The sequence below is a fragment of the Thalia democratica genome, chromosome 1, assembly GCF_965202585.1.
Source record: "Thalia democratica chromosome 1, ktThaDemo2.hap1.1, whole genome shotgun sequence".
Classification (NCBI taxonomy): Eukaryota; Metazoa; Chordata; class Thaliacea; order Salpida; family Salpidae; genus Thalia; species Thalia democratica.
In genome coordinates, this window is record NC_139165.1 from 53,688,679 (window position 1) to 53,715,883 (window position 27,205).

The following is a 27,205-nucleotide window of genomic DNA, read 5'->3' on the forward strand; positions in this document are numbered from 1 at the left end:
GCCTGCATGAAATTTTAGGTAAATTAAAGCTTAACTTATAAAAGGCTGCCAAACACTAGTTTAAAATTTATTAATTTTGTTTAAGTGCCAAATGCAAGTGTATATAAGAAAAAAAAGAAGTTACTTCTTAAATAAATTTCCGTTATACATATTAGTTTTTTGATGGTGTTCTTTTATTTGATACATGTTTATAATGATGTCAGTAAAACAAGTTTTTTTTAACTATAGTCACATGCTTTAAAGTATGTGTTATGGTTAAGTTTTCGTGTTATAGATTTTTAAAATAAGTATTTAAGTTACGTAACGTTTTATATAACTAAAAAATCAAAAAAAAACCATTTTTACTTGAATAAATTCTTTAATTTAAAATACACGTTTTTATGTTGATTAGTGATGATTGTATACTTTTAAGTTATGATTTTTAAAAAAGAAAAGAAGTTGTTTTAACGTGTCTGTTTTTGAGGACTTACTTAAAATGCAACCTGATTGTTATTTGTAGCTTGAAAAAAAAAATACTCATAGCAGTCTAATTGTTATATTAATTGCGAGCAAATTTAATAAAAAAAACAAAATAATTATAAATAAAAATATTATTATAAATTCAAATTTTTGATGTTTTTTGTTTTGTTTTATTTACATTAGTATTATCTGCTAAAATTTTACTTAAAAAGCTAAGATTGTGGGAAAATTTATCTGAAAAATACCACCATGCACATTTGCCGGATTTCTCTGAAATAGCCGTCACATAATTATTTGAGCATTATATTTTAGGTTGAAACAAAAAAAAAGTTCAATATTTAAAATTCTTAATTTTTGAATTTTGGAAACTCTGGTAGTGTCAAACAGTGGCATTGCGTGGTACTTTTATTAGGAGGTGCAGAAAATTAGAAAAAAAACTGAGTTGCCCGTGCTCAAGTGATCCCTGCTCGAGTTGCCTCTGCTTGATTTTTCTCGGGTTGCCTCTGCCCGAGTTGCCTCTGCTTGAGTTGCCCCTGCTCGGGTTTCTGCTCGAATTGCAGGTGTTTGAGTTGCCTCTACTCGAGTCGCCTAAGATCGAGTAGTCCCTACTTGAGTTGCCAGTCTTCAAGTTGTTACTGCTCGAGTCGCCTAAGCTCGAGTTGCCGGTACTCGAGTTTCCTCTTCTTGAGTTTTCCCTGCTCGAGTTGCCGGTGCTCGAATTGCCGGTGATCGAGTCACCTATTCTTGAGTTGCCTCTGTTGGAGTTGCCTCTGCTTAGATTTGTTTTAATTTTTTGTTTACAATAGGTTGTGGAATGATACTTAAGCCAGTACTGTTTTAGGAAATTTTCAACTTAGCTTACTTACCGCAAGATATTGATTTTGCGCTAATAATTTAAAAAACTTTGCATTATTAAGTTCATTTGCGGCAGGCAGCTAAGAGTTAGCTGTAGTATAGTTAGCAAAATGGCCGTTGTCTTAATTGGAGCTTTATAAAAAAATTTTATTCTAAAAAATAAGTAAAACGTTATTAATAAATAATTTTTTCTTACAAAATTTTAAAGTGGTGCAATTGCGGCTGTGCAACAAACCCACGCGACGCTCCTCGTACCAAATATGTTAGTAAAAATATAAAACAAATTATTGTTGGATAAAGTTTTTAGCAAAGAACTTAAAACTAATTGGGCGAAAACGGCTTAGTTTTGTGTTTTATATTTGTCTTTGTCCACTATTCAATTACTAAAGTTAAATATAAGAATGAACCAATAACCAGTAAGTCTGCAGTTTGTGGCACAATTTAACAGTAAGTTATTTTTAAAGTTAAGTAATTTAAATTGTTCTTACTTATCAAAGCTTATAACATTTTAAATTATTTATTATCAAAAAAATCAAGTTAATTATTTTGCAACCAATACTGTTTCCTGTTATAATGAAACATTTTCAACTCCTTTTTCAACTCAGGTTTATTGTTGCAGAGGGGAGAGTTTTTCTACCTTAAAAAAAAAATTAAATTGATATTTTTTATAATTTTTTTAAATTTATTTACTCAAAGTGATAATTCAAATTTAAAGCTGAATTGATATGAAATTGAAAGTAAATAATTTAATCCTAATAATATTAAAATATCTTTAAAAGATGAATTAACATTATTTTTAAGTAAAGCAACAATTTTAAAGGAAAGATTTAAATCTCATTATATTAATGTCAAAGTCAATCTAGTTTTAAAATTTAGAATAAAATCACCAGTTTCCAGTGAAAATTTTAACATATTAACTTAAAATAACCAAAAGGTAATAAAAAAAACTAACAAAAAGAAACTATTAAAATGAAATATCAAAATAAAAATAATTGATATCAGCCCTGTTTATTAGTTGTCATTTCTATTTTCTGATATGTATTTAGACTTAAAATGTATTATTATCAGTTTTAAATGCAGGATTGCCACACACTCAGGGAACTCAGGGAAATCAGGGAATCTCAGGGAATTTTCAAACTGTAGAAAATCTCAGGGAAACTCAGGGAATCTCAGGGAAAATCAGGGAATTTTGGCATTTTTCTTTTAACTCAGGGAAACTCAGGGAAGTTTTGATTTTTTCTCTAAATTTCAGGGAAGTTTTTGAAAATCTCAGGGAAATTTTTTTCTAGATCTAGAATGAGGTTTAGTTAATCCAGTTTCAATATTTTGTTCAAAAGTAGTAATTTTTATTATTTAAGGGGTTATTAAGAATTTTTTTAGCCTTGCGGCTAGTTCTTCAATATTCTTAGTATTAACATTGTAGTTTTTTAAAGTTTTAAATTTATATTTACTTAAGTAAAATCAAACAGTTTAGAGAAATGAAAGTTGTTGTTAACTTTTTACAATAATGTTAAGCTTTTAAGTTTTATTTACTGCATTCAGAACAGTTGCTAGGAAAGACATAAAAGTCATAATGAAGTTATTATGTATGCATTTAAGTGAGTTCTTCATGTGAAATTATTATTATAGTATAATTAAATTTTGTCAATTAAAATGTCAAACAAATTAAACTTTATTCTTTTATGTAGAAAGTTAAGGGCATAGGGGGGTAAACACCCTTTTTTGGTTTTTTATCTTATTTTATATAGTTTTTGCTAAACTAAAAAATGCTTTTTACAGATTTAAAAATTTCAAAATAGTTTTTGAGATATAGCTGGTCAAAGTCGGAGCCAACAATAGGTTCCTTATGGGAGGCCCAAACTAAAACGGCAAAATTAGACTATTTCACTAAAAATCTATCTTCTCCTACGTTTTTTGAGATAACTACCTCAAACTTTCAGGAAATGTTTCTTGATATAATTAAAAAATTCTGTCGGTAGGAATTTTTAAAAAACTAAAAATTTTATATAAAAAATAAACAAATAAACAGGTTTTTTTTTGTTTTTTTTTGTTATAAAATTTTTATTTTTTAAAATTCTGTTCCGACAGAATTTTCTAAATATTGCAAGGAACATTTCCTGAAAATTTGAAGTAGTTATCTCAAAAAACGTAGGAGAAGATAGATTTTTAGTGATTTCTAGTTATTTGCCGTTTTAGTTTGCGCCTCCCATTAGGATCCTATTGTTGCCTCCGACTTTGACCGGCTATATCTAAAAAAATATTTTGAATTTTTAAAGCTGTAAAAACCATCTTGTAGCTTAGTCAAAACTATATAAAATAAGGTCAAAAACCAAAAAAGGGTGTTTACCCCCCCCCTATGCCCTTAAATAACAAGTTTACACAAAGTTGTGCAAAAATTTAGTTTTTAATTTTTAATTGGTTTAAACCTTTTAAGATTGAGTTTTTGAAAACAGTTATTTTCATAAATTTAAATGCAGAAGCATACACATACAACCTTCCTTTTATTATTAAAGAAGAAAAATGAGAATGAGGTATTAATAATTTGTGTTAGAAGTGAAAAAATTTTTTTTAAGATTTGAAAAATACTCCGGGAAACTCAGGGAAATTTAATGTTACTCAGGGAAATTTTTGGTCACTCAGGGAAGATTTTTTGGCTCAAAGAGTGGCAACCCTGTAAATGGTTTACTACACATTCAGGCTAATTTGAAACTTTAAAATAACTGTTCAACTAAGGCCAAATCAATCTAATTAAAACTTTTTTGTAAAACTCAAGGTGACTCAGGCATGTTGTTTTTTATTTGCAAAACTCAGGCTAGTTTGAATATCTAAAAAACTTCAAGCATTAGATATTCAAAATAATTGTACTAATCTAAAAAATAAATAAAAAAATACAAAATAATATAATTTAATCATTAATAAAATACCAATTATTAGTATTTATTAACCTATGAACCTAGTTTAAAGTTTTTACAGAAAAACTTCATTTTAAAAGTGTAGTTTTTTACAGGGTTGCCAATTTACCTGGAAAAACCTGGAATTTGACAATTTAGGCAAAAAAAAAACCTGGAAAAACCTGGATTTTTAACTATTTTCACATGTTCAGTAGTAAAATTTTGATTTGACTCAAAAAATCTATATAAAAAAAAAATTGGGTAATATCCTAGGATGATTTCGCACCAATATCAAAGCAAAAATATTTTACACTTTCTAATTTTACATTCTGATAAGACAAGTATAAAATTGAAATATAGGGAACACAATTACTCAAATTTGGACAACAAACTTTTGTTTAATAGTTTTTATCAGCTGTTTATTTTTTTTATCACTGTTACCCTTAACCCTTACTCCTGAATGGTAGCTTTTTATTTTATTATTTTTTTTTTTTTAATGATATTTTTTGTTAGTTTATTATTTTACTATCACTGTTACCCCTAACCCTTACCCTCGATCGGTAGCTTTTTTAATTAAGAATTCATTTTATTTACCTTAAGGTCTCAATGATTAAGGTATAGTTTAGATTTAGAGCTTTTTAACTCTATACTTGTCTTATCAGAATGTAAAATTAGAAAGTGTAAAATATTTTTGCTTTGATATTGGTGCAAAATCATCCTAGGAAATTACCAAAAATTATCATTAATTTTTTTTTTTTTTTAAACATATTTAAAGTAGCTATACAGTATCTTTTCAATGTTTTTATACTATTTAACACAGTTTCTTACCTTAAACTTAACTTTAAACTAAAATAGACCCAAAAATGTGTACTTATAAAAACCTGGAAGAAATTTGGAAAATCTGGAATTTTTTTTGAAAAAACAAGTGGCAACCCTGTTTTTAGCTAAAAAGTACCTCATGGGTCACATATTTTTGTTTTACTGTCCATGTTTTAACTTTATGTGTGAATTTTATACAGCATATTAATTTTCACAGATTTTTTTTTGTTTTAATTGCTTAAAACATAAAGTTGTGACTGATAATTTTGAGTAAATTTTTTTTTCGAGCTAATTTAAGACTTTTTGAAGCTCAAAATTAAGGATGTCTGTTTTTTAAGTATGTGTTTTTAAAATGTTCTATATGGGCAGGTGTTAAGTACGCACAAAAAAACACTTTTACTCAAAGGGTCACTTGAAGGTTTTTATTTTTGCAGTTTTGGTTTTGTACTTTTTTTTAAAATTTATAGTTTCTAATTTTTATTTACTATGACTGCTGCCCCTAATTCTTACCCTTGGTTGTAACTATTTTTATTAGTTTTTTATTTGTGCTAAATTGACCCTTTGTATATTTTGACCCTTCGTGCAAAAGTGTCTTTCTGAATATCTGACCCGTCCCCAATATTTTCATATTGCAATAAACTATGAATGGTATTTCTTTAACTTAGTGTTATGTCAATTCAATTTTTATGAATAAAAAAAAGATATGTAATATTACTTATTAAGATTATTATCAATATATTTAATGAAATTGAAATTACAAATAGTAAAAGTTAAATCCTTTTTAACAATTAAAAAACGTTAAAATAGCATCCTAGTCCTTGCTAAAATTAAATTAGTCATAGCTATATATTTGAAACCATTTGATCTAAATATGTGGAAAAATAAATGTGAAGACTTCTTTGAAAATGATTGTACTGAGCATCATGTATGTTATGTCAGGGTTGCCACTTTACACAAAAACCTAGAAAAACCTGGAATTTGAGATATTAAAAAAATAACTAAAAAAACCTCGAATTTTGAACAAAAATCACTTAAAAACCTGGAAAAACATGGAATTTTAAACAAATGTTAATTAGAAAAATTTTGGTTTGAAACAAAAAATCTACCACATAAATAACAAAAAATTGTTGTCATCAAACATTTTTTTATTTAAAAACACATTTGAAGTAGCTATACAGTATCTATTCAATGTTTTTATACTATTTAACACAGTTTTTTACCTTAAACTTTATTTAAAACTAAATATAGACCCAAAAACAAGTACTTTAAAAAACCTGGAAGAAATTTTTAAAACCTGGAGAAAATTTGCCAAAAGTCAGTGGCAACTCTGGTTATGTTGATCATAGCTTAAATAAACTGATAAGTATTTAGACTGAAAATATATATTATATTATTATTTTTACAGGGTTACCACACATTCAAGATAGTTTTTACATTTTTTATCAAAAAAATCTCAGAAAGCAGTAATGGTTTATAATTATGGTAATAAAACAATTTTTTGAACTATTAAAACATGTTTTTAAGTATGTGTTATATTATAATTCTTGTCAGGGAATAGTTGACTGAAGCCCATGGGCTGCACTTGAATTTTTTTTGATTAATTTAATAAAGTTTATTGTTGCAAATTTATTCAAGGTTAGTTTGAACTTTTGGAATATTCAGGCTTAGTTAGGCTTGTTTTTTTTTAAAAAACTCACAGGCTAATTTGCATATTTTCCTTTAACCTCTGGTTAGTTTTAAATGATTTTTAAAAGTTTAAAAACTTTTTATTTGTCATTTTATTTTTATTTTATATTATTTTCATTATGCCTGGTAACCATTTTTTTTTCAGTTTTTAGTGCATATATTTTTTTAATATTAAGTTTAGGCTAGCTTGATTATCTTTTGGTTAAATTAGATTTTTGCCTTACAAAGTGGCAAACCATTTAAATATAGTTACTTAGAATCTCTTTTGCTTCCTACTCTTAAAGTTTATCTTTAATTTTAGTAAATTACTTAATGTAGTTTAATATATTCTTTGTATAAAAAGAGAAAACTAAAAAAAAATTACTGTTAGCTATACAATTCTATTAAAGTGATTGTTAGAGTAATTTTTTCTAAAATTTGAGTTTAATTTAATAATTAAACATTATAAATATTTTCTTTTTACTTTTGTTAATACTAATTGTTTCTTATAGTAAATCTAGCCTTATAAATTTAACTATGCCTAAAATTACTTGATAAAACATTAAGTATATTATTAAAAAAATAATTACTTTATTTTATGTTGCTAAAAGCAAAGTATTCTTTACAAGCTGCTTGTGGAAAATTTTTAATTAGTTAGATATTTAAAGTTTGAAAATATTTTTAGCTTTTATGAGACTTGTCCCAATCCTGTTTATCTTATTTTCTCAATTTAATACTAATGGAGAAAAATATAAATTTTGGAATTAACTTTAAAAAAAGAATATATAGCATAGTATGTGTAGCAACATTTTTTAGACATCTTATTTGTTTTTAAATTTTTGTTTTTCAACACTTGTAATCTTTAAAATTTTTGAGAAGTATTATTAGTTTTAAATGCTTAATGTTAATGCACTTTTGTTCGAGTAAAAAGGTAACATTTTCATTCTTTATTTAACAATGGTATTAATATTTTTAGTTTTTTATTCGGGAAATTAAAAAAAAATTTAGGAACTTTTGTTTACTATCATAAAATATTTTCAAGTATGAAAAGAAATTTTGTTTGAATTTGATGTTTCTCTACTAAAGTTTTAGAACTGAAATAATCTTTGTAAAAAAGATATAACAAATTTAACAAAAGTTGTTATTCTTAAAAATTAATCAAACAATCATATGTACAATTTTTATAAAACTTGTTAGTTGTTTTTGTAAATAAGTTCCGTAAAACATTACAATTAAATGTATAGAGTTGTCCAACATTTTTTTTTGAAAAGTTTAACAGTTTTTCTTTGATAAAAGCTTAAACAGGGTTGACACTCAATCAGCCTACCCAAGTTAACTCAGGCTTGTTTAAACATTTTTTGAAAATCTCAGGATGACTTTGGGTTATTTGATTAATTTTTTGAATATGTCCAGCTAAATTTAATATTTTCCTTGATCTTTGCCTTGAATTATTTGGTTATAAATTCAAGCCAACTTATGCTAGCTTGATATAATTTAAGCTTTTTTTTGCTTTCAAGATTGGTTATTCTGTCTAAAGTATGAACTACAAGTCAGTTTTATACTTATTTCTAGTCATGGGCATAAAGTGTATTATAATAATTTTGTATAATTAATGATTTGATTTGTTTGATAGATTTAAAATTTAGTGTGTATAGTTGTAGATATTAGGTAAAAATTAAAGTATGATAAGTTTAATTCAATTAGACATGCAACCTGTTCTTAATTAAAAAATCCAAATTACATGAACAATTAAATATAAATGTACGGTTTAATAACAAAAAATATGTTTTATTTGAAATAGTTGGTTTTGTATCTTACCTTTTTTTGGATGAGAACATTTGTATATACAAATGTTTTGTATCATAAAGATTTATGTTGTAAAAATATAAGATTTACATTATCTAAAATATTGTACTTAAATTTTCAAATTAAAAGCTTAATTAGATATTAGTTCTATTTTTGTAAAAAAAAGTGTTAATTTTGAACAGAAACAAATTTTTCATCTGTTTGACTATAAATATATCGTTATACATTTGTGAATTTTATCATTTTAAGTTTTTCCTTTATTTCTAAATTTTATCATAAATAACATTTAAATAGCGCAAACTTATTTTTGAAGTATATTAGACATTAGAAATTTATACAATATATATATAACAAACACATGTATCTATATACAAGTTTAGGAAACAAAAAATATTAGTTTCAAAACTTTTTTCCTTTGTTTAGAAATAAAAATTATATATTTTTACTGTCTAGTATGTTTCCAAATTAAGTGTGTGCTATTTAATTGTATTTATAATAAATTTATGTTAAAATTACATTGTTTTAAATTAAAAAAATATATATTAATATTATTAACTTATGTTCATAATTTTACTACAAAGTGCTTCTTAATCATTGCAAAAGTTTTCTTAAAAGTCCTTTAGAAATTAAAAAAATGTTACATCAGGTTTAAGCCTTTTGTAAATAAAGTTTTGCAACCAAATGTCCAAAGATACTAGAATTAATGTTGACATTGACCATTTGAAGTACTTACATTGTTTTTATGATTTAACATCTCTAGTATGCCTGTACATTGTATTTATTGTAATATTGTCATTAAATGTGTTTGACATTGTCGGCATATGACACTTAAGTAGCCCTTTAAGCTAAAACAAGGTTGTACGATTGATGTTTTCGATTGGCTTGTTAAACTTTTTAATAAAAACCTGTCTGTTGTGTAACTTAATTTTCAATACTAAGTAGTAGAAGCAGTTAATAATTATCTGAATTTTGATATAATTTATTTTACTGCCAATTTAAATTTTTTTATTAGTATTTTTTATAGTTTACTTAGCTTAAAATACAACAAAAGTTTGCTAAGTATAAGTTATTAAACACTTAATTTGTTGTTTTAGTATTGACTTAATTTGTGTCAATCATAGTTTTTATTAAGTGCTTTAAATTAGTATTTTACTATTGTTAATTTGATTTAGTTTAACATAAATTAATTTTGCTTAAATTCAATTTTGTTCAGTTATTAGTTTAAAAGCAATATTAGTCTTTTATTAGTGTTTAATTATGTAAAATTAGCATATTGTTTGAAACAACAAGAGCTTTGTTATAAGATTATGCTTAAATAAAGTCTTATTAAGTTATCACTAAATGACAAAAGACAATATGCAGCACTTATAAAATAAAAGTTTTCAAAAAAAAAAGTTTCAGCTTTTCTTTATTTTTTTGATTCAATTATGAAATTTATAAATAAATGAATTAGATTTTAATCTTCAATTTTAATTTCAGTTTTTAAATAAACAATAAAAAGTTTTAAGTGTACGGACAAGGACCTGACTTTTGACTATGACTTCTACAAATGACCAGAGTAAGTTGCGTTGTTAGTTTAAAATACTAAAAGTGTAAGATGTATATTAATTAAGCTTGTAGTATTTTGTTTAAAATGTTTATATTAAGAAATATAATTTATTTATTTAAGGGTTAAGAGTATTGGATAATTAGAAAACTTATACTTTTGATTAGAAAAGTTATAAACACATTTAAAAATTTTTTTACTTAATACTTCTTTCTATTGTCTAGTAGACTGTTTATGTTAAAGTAAAGCAAATATTAGAAATAAATAGTTTTACTTCAATCAAACAAGTTAAAGATGAAAAAAGAACAAATTTTATTTTATTAATAAATAAAACATATTTTTACAAAAAAAAACTTATGTTTTTTTCATTAATTATTAGTTGATGCTGTTGTGCCTACTGAAGAAGTTCAAATGGATGCTGAAGAAACAGTTGAACCAACTCCAGAAGTAAATGCTGAGGATGGTGGGCCAGAAAATAACTCTGAATCTTCTGTTGAGCCTGATGTTGCAGTTGAAGCAGAAGCTGTTTCTGAAACTGTAGATGAACCTGAAGTTCAAGCTGAAGATGAAGCTCCTGTTGAAGTGCAAACTGAAGAATCAGCAGAAGAGGTAACTGAAGAAAGTGAAGTTGCTGCGGTTGATGAACCAGTTGAACCAACACCTGCTTCAGAACCTGAAGTTGCTGAAGACCCAGTTGCCGAAGATCCAGTTGCTGAAGATCCAGTTGCTGAAGATCCAGTTGCTGAAGATCCAGTCGCTGAAGATCCAGTCGTTGAAGCTCCAGTCGTTGAAGCTCCAGTCGCTGAAACTCCAGTTGCTGAAACTCCAGTTGCTGAAGCTCCAGTTGCTGAAGCTCCAGTTGTTAAAAAGGCTCCAGCTAAGCCCAAGGTTCCAGCTGTTCCCACATATCAAGAAGCTTTTCCCCCATTGGGTGGTAATGCTGTAAATGGTGGTACTTCAAGTATAAAAAAAGCTAATGTTTGGTCCACCAATCAAATACGCAAAATCAAACCAACCTTTACAACTCAGGTTTTTATTTTAGAACTTTTGGATCAAAGTTTTATATTATTATAAATAAATATGTAAGGCATTTAAACAATGTGTAAACTTTTTAGATGTTTATTATACCACCTGAGGAACGAGCATTCAAAGATGGAAAATTTGGTATTAGGGATCTAAATGAGCAGTTGAAGCAGTGTAAGTATATACAAAAAAATACCGAAACTACTATTGAAATTTCTAACTGCAAGGATGGATCACTTTCTGTGCTTGTTTCTGGTCGTAATGACAACGTTCTCCAAGCCAGGCGCGAAATCTACAGTAAACTTCAAACAAAGGTTAAACCATGCTTAAAGTTATATGTTTTGATTTTAAATGTAAACAATGTAAGTAAGAAAATTTCAGTATAAAATATTAAACATAATTTTTTAACAGGCTGAAATCTCGTTGGACATTCCAAAGAACTTTCATAAGTTTATATTGGGAAAAGCTGGTGATGTGTTGAAAAGGATTGAGTTGGAAACAGCAACTAGCATCAAAGTTCCAGACAGAGATTCTAAGAACACAACTATTGTAATAAAGGGAGCTGCAGAGGGATTGCAACAAGCTAGAAATGAGATACAAACTATTGCGGATAAACAAGTGAGTTTTTATGTAGTAGAATTAATACATTTTTATTTTTACAACTAAATAAGTCAATAATACTTAGTATACAAGATGATTATTTAAAAAAATAAATGTTAAGTGTAGTTTCGTTTTCACAGGCAAAACTAGATGTTAAGAAATTGAATTTTGATAGAAACTACCATCCGTTTTTGTGTGGTGCTCACAATTGTGTGATTAATGAACTGTATAAAGTAAGTTATATTTTGTGGCAAAAAGATAGGTTGTAATTTAAAAATAAATTAAGCTGAAGAAAATTATGACAAAATCAAACTTATATATATATTTTTAAATTTTGATTTTAATGCAATAATACAATGCTAATATATATTAATAAATATCAATATCTAGCTTAAACTGAGCTGGATTAAATATTCAATTGTAAAATATAGACAAAGCATTATTGCGTTCAATTTTTTTAAACACTGTAAATTCAGTATTAAATCTAAATGTTAAGGATGCGAAAAACTTGCGTGTGAATGTTCCACCTGCAAGTGTTCAGAAGGACGAGATTGTCATTACGGGTGATCGTGAAGACGTGGCCAAGGCAACAGCCAAACTTTCTGCCATATACAAGGAAATGGTTAGTTTTTTTTCCGAAAACTGTTACCCAGTCATATGAAATATGCATTTCCATTAATTTTGCCATTGAAATAGTTAGCAGCTTTTGATTGTTTTTATTAAAAGCAAGCAAACATAGCCAATTTTTTTATTTTTACACCCACTGCAGTTTACAGTATCTATTTTACTTCCTTAGATTTTTTTTATTTTTTCATCATGAATTAAAAAAATATTTTTTTACATACTACAATTAATTTTAATCTATCGTTTATACGATATAAAATATGTGTTGCGAATATTCTGAAAATATATCTACCTACTTCAATTTTAAAGCACTTAATCTCAAGTTTTTAGAATATGTCCTTTGCATTATAAGAAAAAAGTTGTATTTTTGTGATTAAAAAAATCTTTTTTTAACCAAAAAAAAGATTATTTCTCAAGGTAAAAATACATAAAAAAAATTCTTTAAATAAGACAAATGTTTTTAGCACAACTGTTTAAAACAGTTGGAAAAAATGAATTTTTAATGAAATAACCTTTTTTGTCTGTTTTATTTGGACTTAAAAAAAAATTAACCTAATAAATTTTTTGACTTAGTACCCTTATATCTCTTAACTGTTTAAATTAATACAAACTTTATGACCTTGATCAAGTGAAGAAATTAATAAAAGTAAACATAAGTCTATATTTCGTATACATAGTTTGGTAAATACGTAAACAATACATTATTAACTATTAACAGTAATTTAATATTAGCTCTAATAAATGTTTGCTTAGTTAGAAATACAAGAACCTATTTTGAATCAGTCTTTATATTTATCAGAAAGAAAACTGCACTAAAATTGAGATTGAAATCAGCAAAACTCAACATCGTTTTATCATCGGTCCAAAAGGAAGAACCTTGCAAGATATTCTTGCTGAGACTGGGTGTGCTGTTGAACTTCCTAAACCTGATGATCTATCCGAAACCGTTATAATTCGTGGATTACCTGATAAAATCGGAGCCGCTCTAAATGCTGTCTATAACAAAGTGATTATGATGTTTATTTTAGAATCGTAATTATTTATTCCCTGTTAAATTTTTTACAATTAAGTTAATATAACATAATTGTTGCGGTTTGTTACATAGTCAAATTAGCAGTAATGAGGCCATAGGGGAACAATGAGGTCATGATTTGAAACTTAAACTAGGTATTCTGGAGCTGATGATGAAGAGCAAAAAAAAGTCTCCGGCGATTTTAATGGTAGTTTTGAAACTTATACTAGATATTATGGAAAAAAATTTAGAGGCCCCCAAGCCGTAAAAGGGGAGCCACAAGGCCATAATTTAAAACTTACACTAGTTATTCCGGAGTTGATGGTAAAGAACAAAAAAAAAGGTTTTAAGCAATTTTAATGGGTTTTTTTGAGAAATATTGTTGGAGGGGGCCATAGCTTTATATTTCTTTTAAGGGGGCATTTTGAAAAAAAGTTTGGGAAACCTTGATCTAGTGTAAAGTTTTGCAAAATTGTACCATCCGTCATTCTTTCATTTTTTATTATCTATTATGAAATGCTATTTTTAAGAAGCCAAAAGTTAAAGTAATTAGTACCTGAGGCGCAAAGTTATAATAGTTTTATTGTTTTTTCCTGCTTCACATATAAACTTAGTTATTAAAACTTTGTTTACAAAAAAACATAGTTTTATAGTTAAAAATTTGTAAAAGATAACGAATATTATATACTCTTAATTAAATCATACAGGCAAATAGCGTGGTCATCAAAAAAATTCGAGCACCTAAATGGCTTCATCGCTACATTATTGGAAAGAAAGGTGAATCCATTCGTGCTCTTAATGAAAAATACCCTAAGGTTTGATGTTTATAAGAAGTAATTTTTAGTATATTAATTACAAATTGTTTAATTTTTATAGTTTTAATGCAAAGATTTTATTAAAAACTGTAACATGGCTTTTTTGTTAGGTGCAAATAGACTTTCTTGAAAGCGAAGAAATTCAATGTACTGGACCACCAGAAGAAACTGATCCTCTTCTTGATGTGTTGACTAAAAAAGTAGAAGAACTTGTAAGTTAAAAAAAGTTAAATTTAAACGAAAAAGAGTATTTAAAAATAAGAATTGCACTAAAAAAGGATTCGAAATTAGTTCAAGTCTTACTTGGATATATTAATAAATCCTAAGCCTTATTCTTAATTTTAGTTTTTTTCTAAGCATAATAAATTTTACAAGTCTTTAAAAGTAATTTTATCTTTCTTTTATTGGATTACTTAAAGTTACTATAGTAAAACTTTAAACTTAAAGTTGCTACAAAAAGCTTTATATGACCAGTTTTATTTATGTATATATATATTTAATAAACTATGAACTTCACCGCACGATCAACAACAACAGCATCCAAGACAATCCTACGACCGGTTTCGTTTTATTTATGAAAAAATATTTTAATTATTTTTTTTTTTTAATACAAATTTTTCAATCTGTAAAAGGGACTGTAAAGTTATAGGAAATATAAAAAAAATTCCATAATTAATAAAGTTTAATGTGACTTACTGAATTATTTAATGTAATTAAATTTTTTAAATAACTATATTTTAACTAATAACACCTCTTTTTCTTTATAACCATAATATAAACTTGTTAGAATCAAAATCCTTATTAAAAACCTCGCTAAATAATTTTAGGTTTATGCATAGTATGAATAAAGGAATTAATTTTAATGTGTATGCATTTAATAGGAAAGTGATTTGGCTGTTTGTGAAGTAACAATAGACCGTAAATACTTCCCTGAAATTATTGGAAAAAGTGGAAAAATTATCAACAAGATGCGCGAGGATTATAAGGTATATATTATCATAGTGCAAGTTGCAGTAAATAAACTTGTTTGACTGTTTATAATCGTTAAAAAATATTTTTAGACATCACTGCTTTAAAGTTGTTATTCAATTTTATAGGTTCAGATTCAAATTCCGGACAAAGATTCTGTAGACGGAAACATTAAAATAGAAGGACCAAAAGCTGGCGTTGAAGCCGCTACCAAAGAACTTCAGGCCAAAGGAGCTAAACTGGTATATAATGATACAATTTTTTTTGTAAAGTGTATACATAGATTGAAATGTTCTAGCTTGATCACTTATATATTTTACGTGTTTTAGTTCTTTTTTAGGCTTTAGTATCTGTACATAGTTGAAACAATTAAAAGTAAACTAACAACAGGAAATATTGTGTTAATTTTTGAATTCTGCAGTCATTTTTTATAAAACTCATTTGTACTTTTTTTAGTAGTAGATATAGGGCCTCTATAATTACTAAAAGGTTTTTTGATATAAAAATAACTTATTTACAAAATTAAATTAATACCAAGTTAATTGTTAAAGTATTTATAAAAAAATTACTATTACAAAGTAATACTAACCTAAATTCCAATTGAAGTCATTAAAAAAAGATTAGTTCGCATAAAATGTATACTGTTAGTAACTTCGCTTTGATATATTTATCAATTTTAGTACTAACTACTTTATATTAACATGTGTAATCTGGCAGGAAAATGAACGCAAAAAGGATATAATTATTCCTCACAAATTTCATAAAAACATTATTGGACAAAAGGGTGAGAATATCAAGCAAATTCGCCAAGAGTTTCCTGCGGTTTGTATTTATTAATGTTTTACCAAGTAGTTAATTTAAAATACTTCTATTTTATTAATGATTTTATTACATAACTTTAGAATACTTAATATTTTTTCTCTTTACGTAACGTACTAAGTCAAATAAATTCTGATTACGTAACAAATATTTTGGAAATATAATTGATATTTTTATTTATTTATAAAATGAATGTTTTTATAAATTCTTTGATTATTTCGAAAAAAGGTTGTATAAAATAAGTATTAAGGTTAGTTTTTATTTACTAAATTTATCTGCGCTAAACTTGTTTTTTATTTAGATTTCTATTACGTTCTTTCTAAATAATTAAAAAAAAAAACTCGTTTTGTTTATTTAACTTTATGTTTTGCATAAAATAAAACTTACAACAAAATGATGCAACAATATAAACAATAAAGTTTTATATGTTACAACACCTAACATCCCAAAAGATAGCTTCTACGTTTTATATTGTTTTTGTTTGCTCAATATACTATTTAAAATATACTTTAATGATTATAAGACTAGCAGTATTTCAAATTATGTTTCATACAAATTTAAATGTAAAGTTTTTTTTAAAATAAACTTCTATTATATAAATTTCAGGTCAATATTAATTTCCCTGAAGCTTCAAAGAACAGCGATATAGTTGTACTTAAGGGACCAAAAGATGATGTTGAAAAATGCTTCAAGCGGCTTAAGAAAACAACTGATGGTTTGGTAAGATAAAACTTATAATACATTATAACTAAAAAACACATTATTTAAACTTATTTGAGCAAGGTTATCATATACTGTTTTAAGATGTTTTTTACATATTAAAAAAGTTTCCCATAGTTTTTTTTTTCTTATAATATAATATTTTGATCCAGATGCTAAATACTTTTCTGTCGTTATAAGTATCTATTTTTCGTTTTTGAAAAACAATTTTTTGCTTATTTTGTACTGATTTTTATACCGGAACTATGTTACATTGTTATTCTCTTTTTAGCTTTTGAAAGCTTTAGTTTTACAGTTTTGTTCAAATTTAAATTATCTAAGGTTGAAAAAAGTTTCCGCCTGCAAGTTCCTATTCTGAAGCAGTACCACAAGAACATTATAGGAAAAGGAGGTGCTAACATTAAAAAAATACGCGAAGAAACGTCAACACAAGTGAGTTTTGAAGTGTTTGTATGATTTTTTGTTCAAAAAGTTGGTATTACTCAAGTGTTATTGTTCTGATAGTTTTGATAGTGTTATAAATGAAAAGGTGAAGTTATGTAAATGCGCCATCCTTTAAGTTTCTTCTAACCTTAATGGACTGTAAATAATTCATAAACAATTTTTTGTCGTAATATACTTTATTAAACTTAATTTTCAATTAAAAACTTAAGAAAAAATAATGTTTGCATCAAATTGTCTACTCTATATACATACCTTAAAAATGAAGTTCTGTTTTTCTGAAAAAATAAACATAAATTTTCACAACTGGCTTCTCAGATTAAATTCCAAGTATGAAGTTCAGGTTTGCATTTTACACTTAAGTCTGATATTAAAATCAATGTTGTGTTAAAAAAATCAAATTTTTTCTCGATCAACATTAATAATAGAAAATTGACTTGAATCACAGATCGATATGCCGAGTGAGAATTCAAACGATGACGTCATCACGGTTGTCGGCAAGAAAGCGGATTGCGAAAAAGCGCGAGCCATGATTCGTGCAATTGAAAGCAAAGAGGTGGGTCTCATGCAAACTTTCATATAGTATTTTATTTATAGATCAATCCTTTTTTTGAAAAATTAATTGATAACTTTAAACCTGTACGTTAGTGATTGGATTACAAAATAAAGAAGATCATTTGCTTTATTTTTCATAAGAATTTAAGTTACTCATCATTTAAGACTAGAGTATTAAATCACGGTTGTAAAGCTACTTAAAGCTTCTAAAGATTATTAAAATTTGATAACAAAAGCTTATTATTTGCCAATGGCGTCTAGATAACTTTAAAAATAGTGTATTTTTTCAGGCCAAAATTACTGAAGAGACTATCAAAATAGATGCAAAACTGCATCAGTATTTGATCGGAAAAGGTGGATTGGGAGTGAAGCGTGTGAAGCAGGAGTGTGGAAATGTGCAGATTCACTTTCCATCGGGAGACAGTGGTTCTGATTCGGTTACTGTCAGAGGTGAACCTGAGTTTGTCAAAAAAGCAAAGGCGCAACTTCTAGAAATGGCACAAAACAGAGTTTGTCTTTTTTTTTAGTAGATTAGAATTGTTTTTATCTCAAAATTTTAGCGCATCACTTCATTTCTTGTTTGTAATTTTTTTTGCTTTTTTAGTCTGTATAACATACTTAAAAAAATGATATTCTTACATTGATTTTTTCCGTAAAGATAATTTATATAAGAATCTTAAAAACATTTAAATAAAGTTCAAAAAAGCAGTATTGTTATAGATTTTTAATTTTTTTAAAGTTTGCAGACATACTCCATTATTAGTTGAATGTATCAAAATTATTAATAAAAAATTCTGATTATTTTTAACGTAAGATATTGGTTTAATCAATTTGTTTGAATTTAGGAAGAAAACAGCTTCACACAAGAAGTGAAATGTGCAAACGAGCTGCACAGGTACTTGATCGGCAAGCAGGGAGCCAGCATCAACGAGGTGAAGAAGGAGACCGGAGCAAGAATAATTTTCCCGAACACATCCGATGCAGATAATGGAACCATCCATATTGTTGGCAAGCAGGAAGGGGTGACGAAGGCAAAAGAAATGTTAGAAGCTCGAATTGCCACTCTTGTTAGTTTTTGTTTTTATTTTTTTTCTTGTTCTTAGTATATTTTTTCAAAAAATAATAAATGGATGTTTTTTTTTATAAATTAAATGTTTTGAAGGCTGAAGTTTTAAATATTTAAATTTAAAGTAAAGTTATCACACTTTTAAAAAGTTCTTTTCGGAACATAAAGTATAAAAAAGAGTTTAATTATTAAAATTGCAAAAAAAAGGAGAACACTGCTGAAATCGAGCTCGATGTAGACCGTAAGCATCATAAATATTTCCTGGCAAAACGAGGACAAGTACTCCGTCAAATCAGTGAAGATTTTGGAGGAGTTACCGTCTCTTTCCCTCGTATCAATGAGGATTCCAACGTAGTCCGGATTAAAGGTCCTCAGGAGTGCGTACAAGGTGCTAAATCTAAAATGGAGGAAATTGTGTCAGACTTGGTTAGTTAGTTTTATTGAAAAAGTTTTGTTGTAATACACTTTCGACTTATAAAGTTAAGTAGGAACGATTTCTTGAAGTTCATTAAAACTTTGTTTTATAAAGTTTAGTTTTAGTTCGTTTCTTTAAAAGCAAAAAATTGTTTTTTCTTTTGGCTGTATTGCTACAATGCTAATTACTAAATAAACAAACATGTAAGTTAGTTGAGGTTTTTAATGACTCAAATAATTTTTCAATTTACTTATATATACTGATGCCGTTACGTTACTTAAAATCGAATTCTTGTCGAATATTATCATAATGCTTGAAAAGTTTTCAAGCATTATGATAATATAAGTATTTTAAACTTTTAGATAACAAGTGCGTACAAAGTATTTCTGTTGAAGTCATTTAGTACAAACCAAAATTTTATATAGTTGTATTTTGTTATTAGGTACTTGATTATCTAAAGATGATATTTGTTGTAGTAAGAGGTTTTTTGTTACTTAAAATTTAGTACATCTAACTGATAATTTTTTATATAAAAAATTAGTTTGTTTAGGTTAAACATCTGAGTTGTAATTTAAGTTTAATTCAATAAAGTTTAAGTTTATTAGACAACTAGACAACTTTATTACAATACTATTGAGTAATAATGAAGTTATTTTTAAATATTTATAACTAAGGCTAAGCTAAATTAACTTATTTAACTTTTTACAAATAAAATTCTGTAATATTTTGGTATTTATTTTGAAATACATTGAAAAAATAAGGTTTTAAAGTTAAGAATATAGTTTAAATAAAATAACAGTGACTTTCAAAACTTGAGTGATTTTATAAGTGTTTGATGAGTCATATAACAAAAAATGTTAACAAACAAGTTTAAAATCAATGCTTTTTTTCGTATTGTACTAGAAAAGTATAGAAACATTACTACTATCATAAGTCGTAAACTCATTTAGAATTTGATTACACAAAAGTTTATCGTTTTAAACAACGTGTTAATGCAACTTGCCTAAGGCAACCATTTTAACTAAATTTGTTTGCTAAATTATCTTGTTCTCGATGATATAGTTTTAAAAATGTCAAATGCGTTTTTTGTAAATATTCGACAGAATATCATATGAAACTTTAATCGGTTTTATAATAATATAAGTTCTTAAAATGTATGAATGAGCTCGTTAAAACTTTACTATTTATTAAACACATACTTGTAATATTTTTTTAATAAAAAATAAAACACTTTTACTTAAAAAATTGAATAAATAAAAATTTAATAATAAAAAAACTTGTACATATATTAATTGTAAATACTTAGTACTAAATTTTAAACCTGTAAATTGGTATAAACACTATTTTAAAGATAAGTAAATTTTCTAAAAATTTCTGTATATTTTTATTGAACCTAAAATGTATAACTTAATTGCTATTACGCTAAAAATACAAGTTGTTGAACTTTTCAAATATTTTTAGGATAACCACGTGTCAGAATCGATTGAAGTTGATGAAAAGTATCACAGGACGCTCATCGGTAAAGGTGGTGAGAATGTGCAAAAAGTTCAAAATGATTTCAACGTTCAAGTGAAGTTTCCAAACCGAGGAAACAGAAACAACAGTGATGGTAAGCTGTTTATTAATAATGAGTATTTATAAGTGTTTTCAAAAATCGTCATAAACTTTAAACTCGTTTTAATGAAATAGTAAACCACCATAAACGTTAAAAGAGTTATGAAATAGATAAAAATGCTAAATTTTGCAAAACGAGTGCACACGTGGCGCGCTCATTAGAGCGTGACGAAAAACTTCAACGTAGAAGGTAGCTGAATATTTCGAGCTGCTTGCGAGCGCCTCAAGCTTTTAAAATGTTAGTGTTGAAATTTGTGCTGCTTTGAATGTGCTACGTTGCAAGCTATTCATTGCTCGCTGTTTGTTTAAGTTTTGGATCAAACCTGTTTGTGCCTGCAGCAAGTTTCTTTTCATCCACTGTTTGCGTGGTTTTCGTCGGTGAAAACAACAAGCTGTATTCATATTAAACACACTGTTATGTCTAATTTATCGTTTTGTAGTTTGTTGAATGGTCATGTTTATAGTTTTAAAAATACTTATGTAATTTATTTAACATTTTATGTGAAATAAAACTAAGGAAATAAAACTTTATATAAAAACCATAATGCGTTGTAAAATAATTAATTTTTAACTCGTTTTACCACGAACAATTTTTTTCCTAGAAAAATACTTGACAAATATTTACTATATGAGATGTAAGTTCAAATAATGATTTATAATGCTATTTAATATATTCATCTTAGTTAAGTAAGTTTATATTAACAAACATTTATTTTATGCAGCTGCACCACAAACCAATGGCGAGGCAGAAGTAGATGAAGAAGCAAAACAAAAAGAAGAAGTTAGAAAGAAGACAATTGTTATTGATGGCCACAAAGACAAAGTTATTTTGGCTATTGATGCATTGAAGGTTGGTACTTAATTGAATTAAGATTTCTGTAAAATTAAATAACTACGTGTTATAACTGTTACCAAGTTTTACTAACTTTGATTACCAGTAACGCTCGCTGCAGTCAATGGTTCAAAGATATTAAACTGCTGGTAGAAATAAGAAAATATTTTATTACAAGTTTTGTATGCATGAAAATAACATAAATCTTAACTCAAATTAACAATAAAGTAAATAAGAAAGCTGAATAAATGTTTATATGAATTAATAAAAAAGATAATTTAGTTAGTATATTGTTTGCGTTACACCTTGTTGTTCAGCATATATTGTGTATGTGTATACCATATGTGTATAAAAGTAGCTTGTCCAATTAAAAATAAAAGGAGTACAAAATAGCGATTAATTTAATTAAATAAGTCAAGTGTTCATACTTTTTTAAGTAAACAAATAAACCGTGAAACTTTTTAGTAGTTTTGTTTGTACTTTTTTTTAAGTTTAATAAATATCAGTACAATTGGTTTTAGTTTACATTTTTTCATAAAACAGCTTAAAATCTTTCATAAAAAAGTGTCATTAGTAATGTTAGTTATGACGAGTGATACATTTCAATTTAAAAATTTATAAAAATAAATATCAAATGTAAAGTTTAAAATTAAATATTGTACAAATTGAGAATAAAATAGTGCAAAAATTTTTTTTGAAAATATTTATACTTAGTACCTATGTGTATTTTTAAATTCTTATACAACAAACAAATGAATTAAAATCACTAAGTTAAAAATAAATAAAGTAATTTCTTTAATATAAACCGAAGATAGAAATCATCAATTTTATGCATATAATATAATAATGAGTTACTTGTCTATTATATACATAATGCCATTGTTTAACTATAAGCACATTTAATTCGCAATTGATTTTGTTAGGTATTATCATGATAATAAACGTAGGTAAATTTAATTTTATCTACCAATTTTTTGTGTTAGTTAAACAAAATACTTAATTACATTGTATACAAATGCAATTGAATGTTACAGGCGCTAATTCCAATTAGTGAAGAAGTAAGCATCCCATACACCTATCATCGCTACATCATTGGTGAGAAAGGTAAGAAGGTTCGCGAGTTGATGGATAAATGCAATGTTCATGTCAACATTCCCAAAATGGACCTCAAATCTGACATTATCACTGTTAGTTTGCTACTTGTGTATTGCTTTTGTTGTATTAAGTTCTATATTTTTGCTTTTATTGTTACTTAAAACTTTATATAAAACTTTTATATAAATGTTGGTTTTTTAGGTTATTTAAGCTTTTTTAAGTAAAATGCACTGTATGAAGTTAATAATTTTTAAGCATTTTTATACCTTACATTTCTTTTTTGTTTAATTTCTATTTTCATGATCTACAAGTTCTGATTCAAGATAAAGGTTCAAGATAAGAACTTCTTAGTTTATATTTTAAAGCTTGAAATTTATAAATTTTTTCAACAAAAGTAAAATCATAAACAAAGAACAATTTTTCAATTTATAGCAGTTGATGTTACCACGTTGACAGTGCTTGTTTATTTAATTAATTTACAAGTACTGAGCACTTGAAACATTGTTTTGTAAGTCCAAGTTGAAGAGCTCTCTATTCAAATGACAATTGACGATTGAATTGTGTTGTTGTTTGTCGCGTAATGCAAATCAATAAATTTTTTGACATTTCAGTTGTCAAACTGAAGGTTTGAATTCTATAGAGTATAGACTATGGAATGTTATATTGGAACGAAAAGTTAATATCTGATAAATACTTGTAAATTTTTTATGTTTATTAGAATAAAATATTATCAGATCAGTGGAACAGCTGACAGACTCGCCATGTGCAAGATCGAGCTTGAAGCAAGAGTGAAGGTCATCGAAGATGAAGAAGCTGACAGGGTTAATATTTGATGTTTAATAATGTTATTTTTTATGAAAAATTAAAAACATGATACCTTTTATTATATCTCACTAACTTATTGTATGTCATTAAATTTTAAATTTAATTGAGTTAATGAATCAGTTTGTTTATAAATAAAAAAATATTTAATCAAAATCTAGTTGTGTACCTGATTAGTTTGTAAAAATTCTTAAAAGAAAACATTAAACAACCTCAAATTTCTGTAGAAATTGAAGAGCTTCGAGCTGACAATTGAAGTTCCACCTCAGTTCCACAGTAAAATCATTGGAAGGAAAGGAGAATCAATTACGAAAATAAGAGTTGCTCACGATGTTAACATCCAATTCCCCAAGAAAAACGATCCTGAGCAAGATCAGGTTTTACTTGCAAATTTTAATTTATCTTTCTGTAATTGATTTAAGCTAAGTTGTAATCTTATCACCACTTGATTGAATGTTTGCATAAAAAGCAACTTTATTATGAATATAATACTTTAACTTTTAAATTACTGCAGAACAAGATTAGAATTGTTGGATATGAGGAGAAGACAGAACTGGCAAAGAAAGCCATTATGGACATTGTTGGAGAACTGGAATCTCACGTTAGTGTCGACGTGCATATCGATTCTAGACTGCATGCTAGATTCATCGGTTTCAAAGGAAGTACACTCAGGCAGATCATGAAAGAATTTAAAGTATGTTTATTCAACTTTTTACAAACAGTTGCGTTTTTCATATAATTAAAAAAAAATAAAAGTTATTGAGTTTTTACTTAGGCAGCTATATATTTTTTAATTATTTTAATTCTACTGAATTCAATTTTATTTTTATAATATAGTGCTAATGTACTAAATTCTAAAACCTTGAAAAAGTTATTAATTAAGGTCACTTACAGGTTTACCATTAATTTTTTTTATAGTTACTCACGCTGAATTTGTTCAACTCTGGCTTATTTGATTTTTTGCAAATCTCATGCTAATTTAGATTTATTTCTTTTAATTCAAGCTAGTTTTTGTTGATGAAAAATATTTTTTCATAAATCTATTTTTCTTCCTGTTCTTTTGATAACTAATTTATATAAGTAGTAGCTTGATTAACGATATTTTTTATTTATTTAATGTCTCTAACTGCTATTTTTTATTTTCATATAAACTCAGGCTATTTTTTAGTCATTCAGATTTTTTTTCTCTCTAATTGTTGTTTAGACGACCGTTTAAAAACTCTTTAACAAGTCTCAAAATAAAATTTACAGTAAAATAAAGCAAACATTAAATTTGATTAAAATTTTTATTCAGGTTGACGTGACGTTCCCACGCAACGGAGGTGACGAGGTCACAGTTACTGGTACCGAAGAAAAAGTGAACAGCTGCGTTGACCATCTCGTCAACCTTGAAGAGGAATACGTTCGTTTCGTTGTTTTGATTAATACGAACTAAGATGAATGCAACTAAAGAAACTATTAGCTGACTATTGCAAACTTTACAGAGACAAGACATGGAGGAGCGCGAGGAGACGCAGAGGAACAGGCAGCCGCAGAAGCCGGTGATGGAGAAGAAGCCGCGTCAGGACAAGAGGAACAGGCAGAACGGTGGCCACTCGCAATACGTTGTCAGCGGTGCTCCCTGGCATCAGCAGGTTTGTTATCAAGTTTAAAAAAAGTTTTAGTTTAAAGTGATGGATATATTTATAATAAATTTTCAATTAGTCAATGTATTTTTATTAATTTTAATTAATCTAATTTTAGGTTGACACCAACAACATGGACGACTTTCCCAGCTTGGGTGGCGGTGACTCTGGTCCACAAAAGGCCGCACCTGCATGGGGCAGGCGATTCTAGACAGCCGGGTTGGTCACGTGACTGCGTTTTAAACCGAGGCTCCATTTAAGTCTACCATCCAATATGTGCCTTGAGCTCATAGAGGTTTAATTTTATGAGCTTTATACCCACTTCTTTTAACTACTCTTGAGTTAATCTTTTTTTTTAAATAACGTACAAAACATTAGTTGTCCTTTTAAAAATACTTCGCACTTTTCTTCTGACTAATATTAAAACTAATAAATAATTTTCTCTTAAGTGTTTTATAACGCGTTCTATAATGTTTTTAAAATGTTTAAAATACGCTTTTAAAATCTTTTATTGTTTTATAGTTCTTTTTTTATTATTATTTATATTTTAAAAGTTTTAAATGTGGCTATATTTGAGCGGTGGGTGACCTTTTTTGTTATCCGGCGGTTCTTGCATGATTTACTTGCCGCCGCCTAAACAGTGTCAAAATTTTTATTAGCAAATGCCCCTTTTAGAAATCTTACTGTCTTTCATAAAGTTAAAAATTGTTTTTGGATCACCAAAGTGTTTTCTTTTTAAATTAGTTTCTAACTGCTAGAAGTTGTCTTAGCAGCATGTTAATTGAATTATTAAAATACGCTTTTTTGTGTTTTAAAACAAACACGTCTATGTGTTAGATAAATTATGGTTAGTTTTTAATTTTTGTGAACCTTGAATCAATTGTCTTAGTTATAACAACGCGTTTATGATTGTACTAAAGCCATTTTAGTCACTTAGATATAGCTAGTACCTAATAAAAACTGCAAGTTGTAAGATAATCTTATAGGTGCGTTATAGAAGTAGTAATTGTATTTATACACATGCTAAAAAAAGTTTTAGAATTTGAACACGGTTAATTTTGCTCTGTTAACCCAATATTTATACAGAGCTTGAAGGTGCAATAATTAAAATATTGAACTTTTAGATAAGATTGATAAATTATTTCTATGTTTACTTAACTTTTGCATTCTTATTTTTAAAAACTTTATAATTCTTTCAAAATAAATGGATATCTATATGGTGGTAAACTAAACTTACTAATATAGGCTTTAAGTTTTATGACTAATTAATACGTGGTTCAGGGTTAATATATTCGTATAATGCATCTTTGTTTTGATCAGAAGTTCTTATTATCGCATATTTATCTCTTGTTGTGTGACTTTTATATTTTTGTTTATTTCTTTTATTACTACCAGACAATACGCGCCGGATTTGTTCTTAAATATTGTTTTATACAATAAACTATGACGCATCAAAAATTGTTTTCTTATTACTTAGATATGAGTCTTTTAGTTTATTATAATTAGTAATTTACCGGATCCGGATCTTTTTTAAATCAAGAATTAGCGGGAACTCTATCAAAATAACCTTAAATTTTCAAAGTTTTTATAAGAACTTAAAAAAAAAAATAATGCTGGCTAACACTTATAAACTACTAAATATGTAATTATAAAAATATTTTATTAAAGTTAAATAATAGATAAGTTTTAGAACCAAAGTTTACAAGCTAGGCAAATTTAAGTTAAGAGTAAATTTTGGTGCCAATGTTAAGGTTATACTGTTAGTATTTGGTGCTTAGACAAGTAACAAACTTTTTATAAACAATAAGTAAAGTGGTCTGCGAAAATCTCCTGTGGGCCCGCACCTGGAAATGACCAAATAGACATCTTCTCAAGTTTCTATTTAGATTGCCAAGATTCGAGCTCATTTAGTGCTTTAAACTAAACTTTAAAATTCCAGCTATAAAAAATATATGCCAGTTGGCGCGAAGCATTTCGAAAGCTTAGTTAAAATTTTGATGTCTTTAAAAATCAACGGTAAACAAAACTATTCAAAATCAACGGTAAACAAAACTATTCAAAATCTACTTTAACATTAAGTTGTATTATTATTTTTTTCATAGTTTAACAAAGATATT

At 26.9% G+C, this 27,205-nt stretch overlaps 1 protein-coding gene across 1 annotated transcript; it reads left to right on the forward strand.

Moving 5' to 3' along the window:
* The first annotated feature begins 9,972 nt into the window (after positions 1-9,972).
* Positions 9,973-26,540, forward strand: LOC145849121 (vigilin-like). The gene is made up of 27 exons (XM_082954215.1): positions 9,973-10,053; positions 10,421-11,070; positions 11,157-11,378; positions 11,476-11,682; positions 11,805-11,897; positions 12,161-12,286; positions 13,088-13,294; positions 14,008-14,115; positions 14,226-14,327; positions 14,997-15,101; positions 15,213-15,326; positions 15,802-15,906; positions 16,510-16,623; positions 16,945-17,055; positions 17,513-17,620; positions 17,910-18,128; positions 18,465-18,686; positions 18,893-19,111; positions 20,562-20,709; positions 21,437-21,564; positions 22,581-22,733; positions 23,376-23,462; positions 23,691-23,840; positions 23,978-24,157; positions 24,758-24,865; positions 24,948-25,097; positions 25,207-26,540. The coding sequence occupies exons 1-27, from the start codon at positions 10,032-10,034 to the stop codon at positions 25,297-25,299; spliced, it is 4,251 nt and encodes a 1,416-aa protein (XP_082810341.1). The 5' UTR covers positions 9,973-10,031; the 3' UTR covers positions 25,300-26,540.
* Positions 26,541-27,205: the final 665 nt, after the last annotated feature.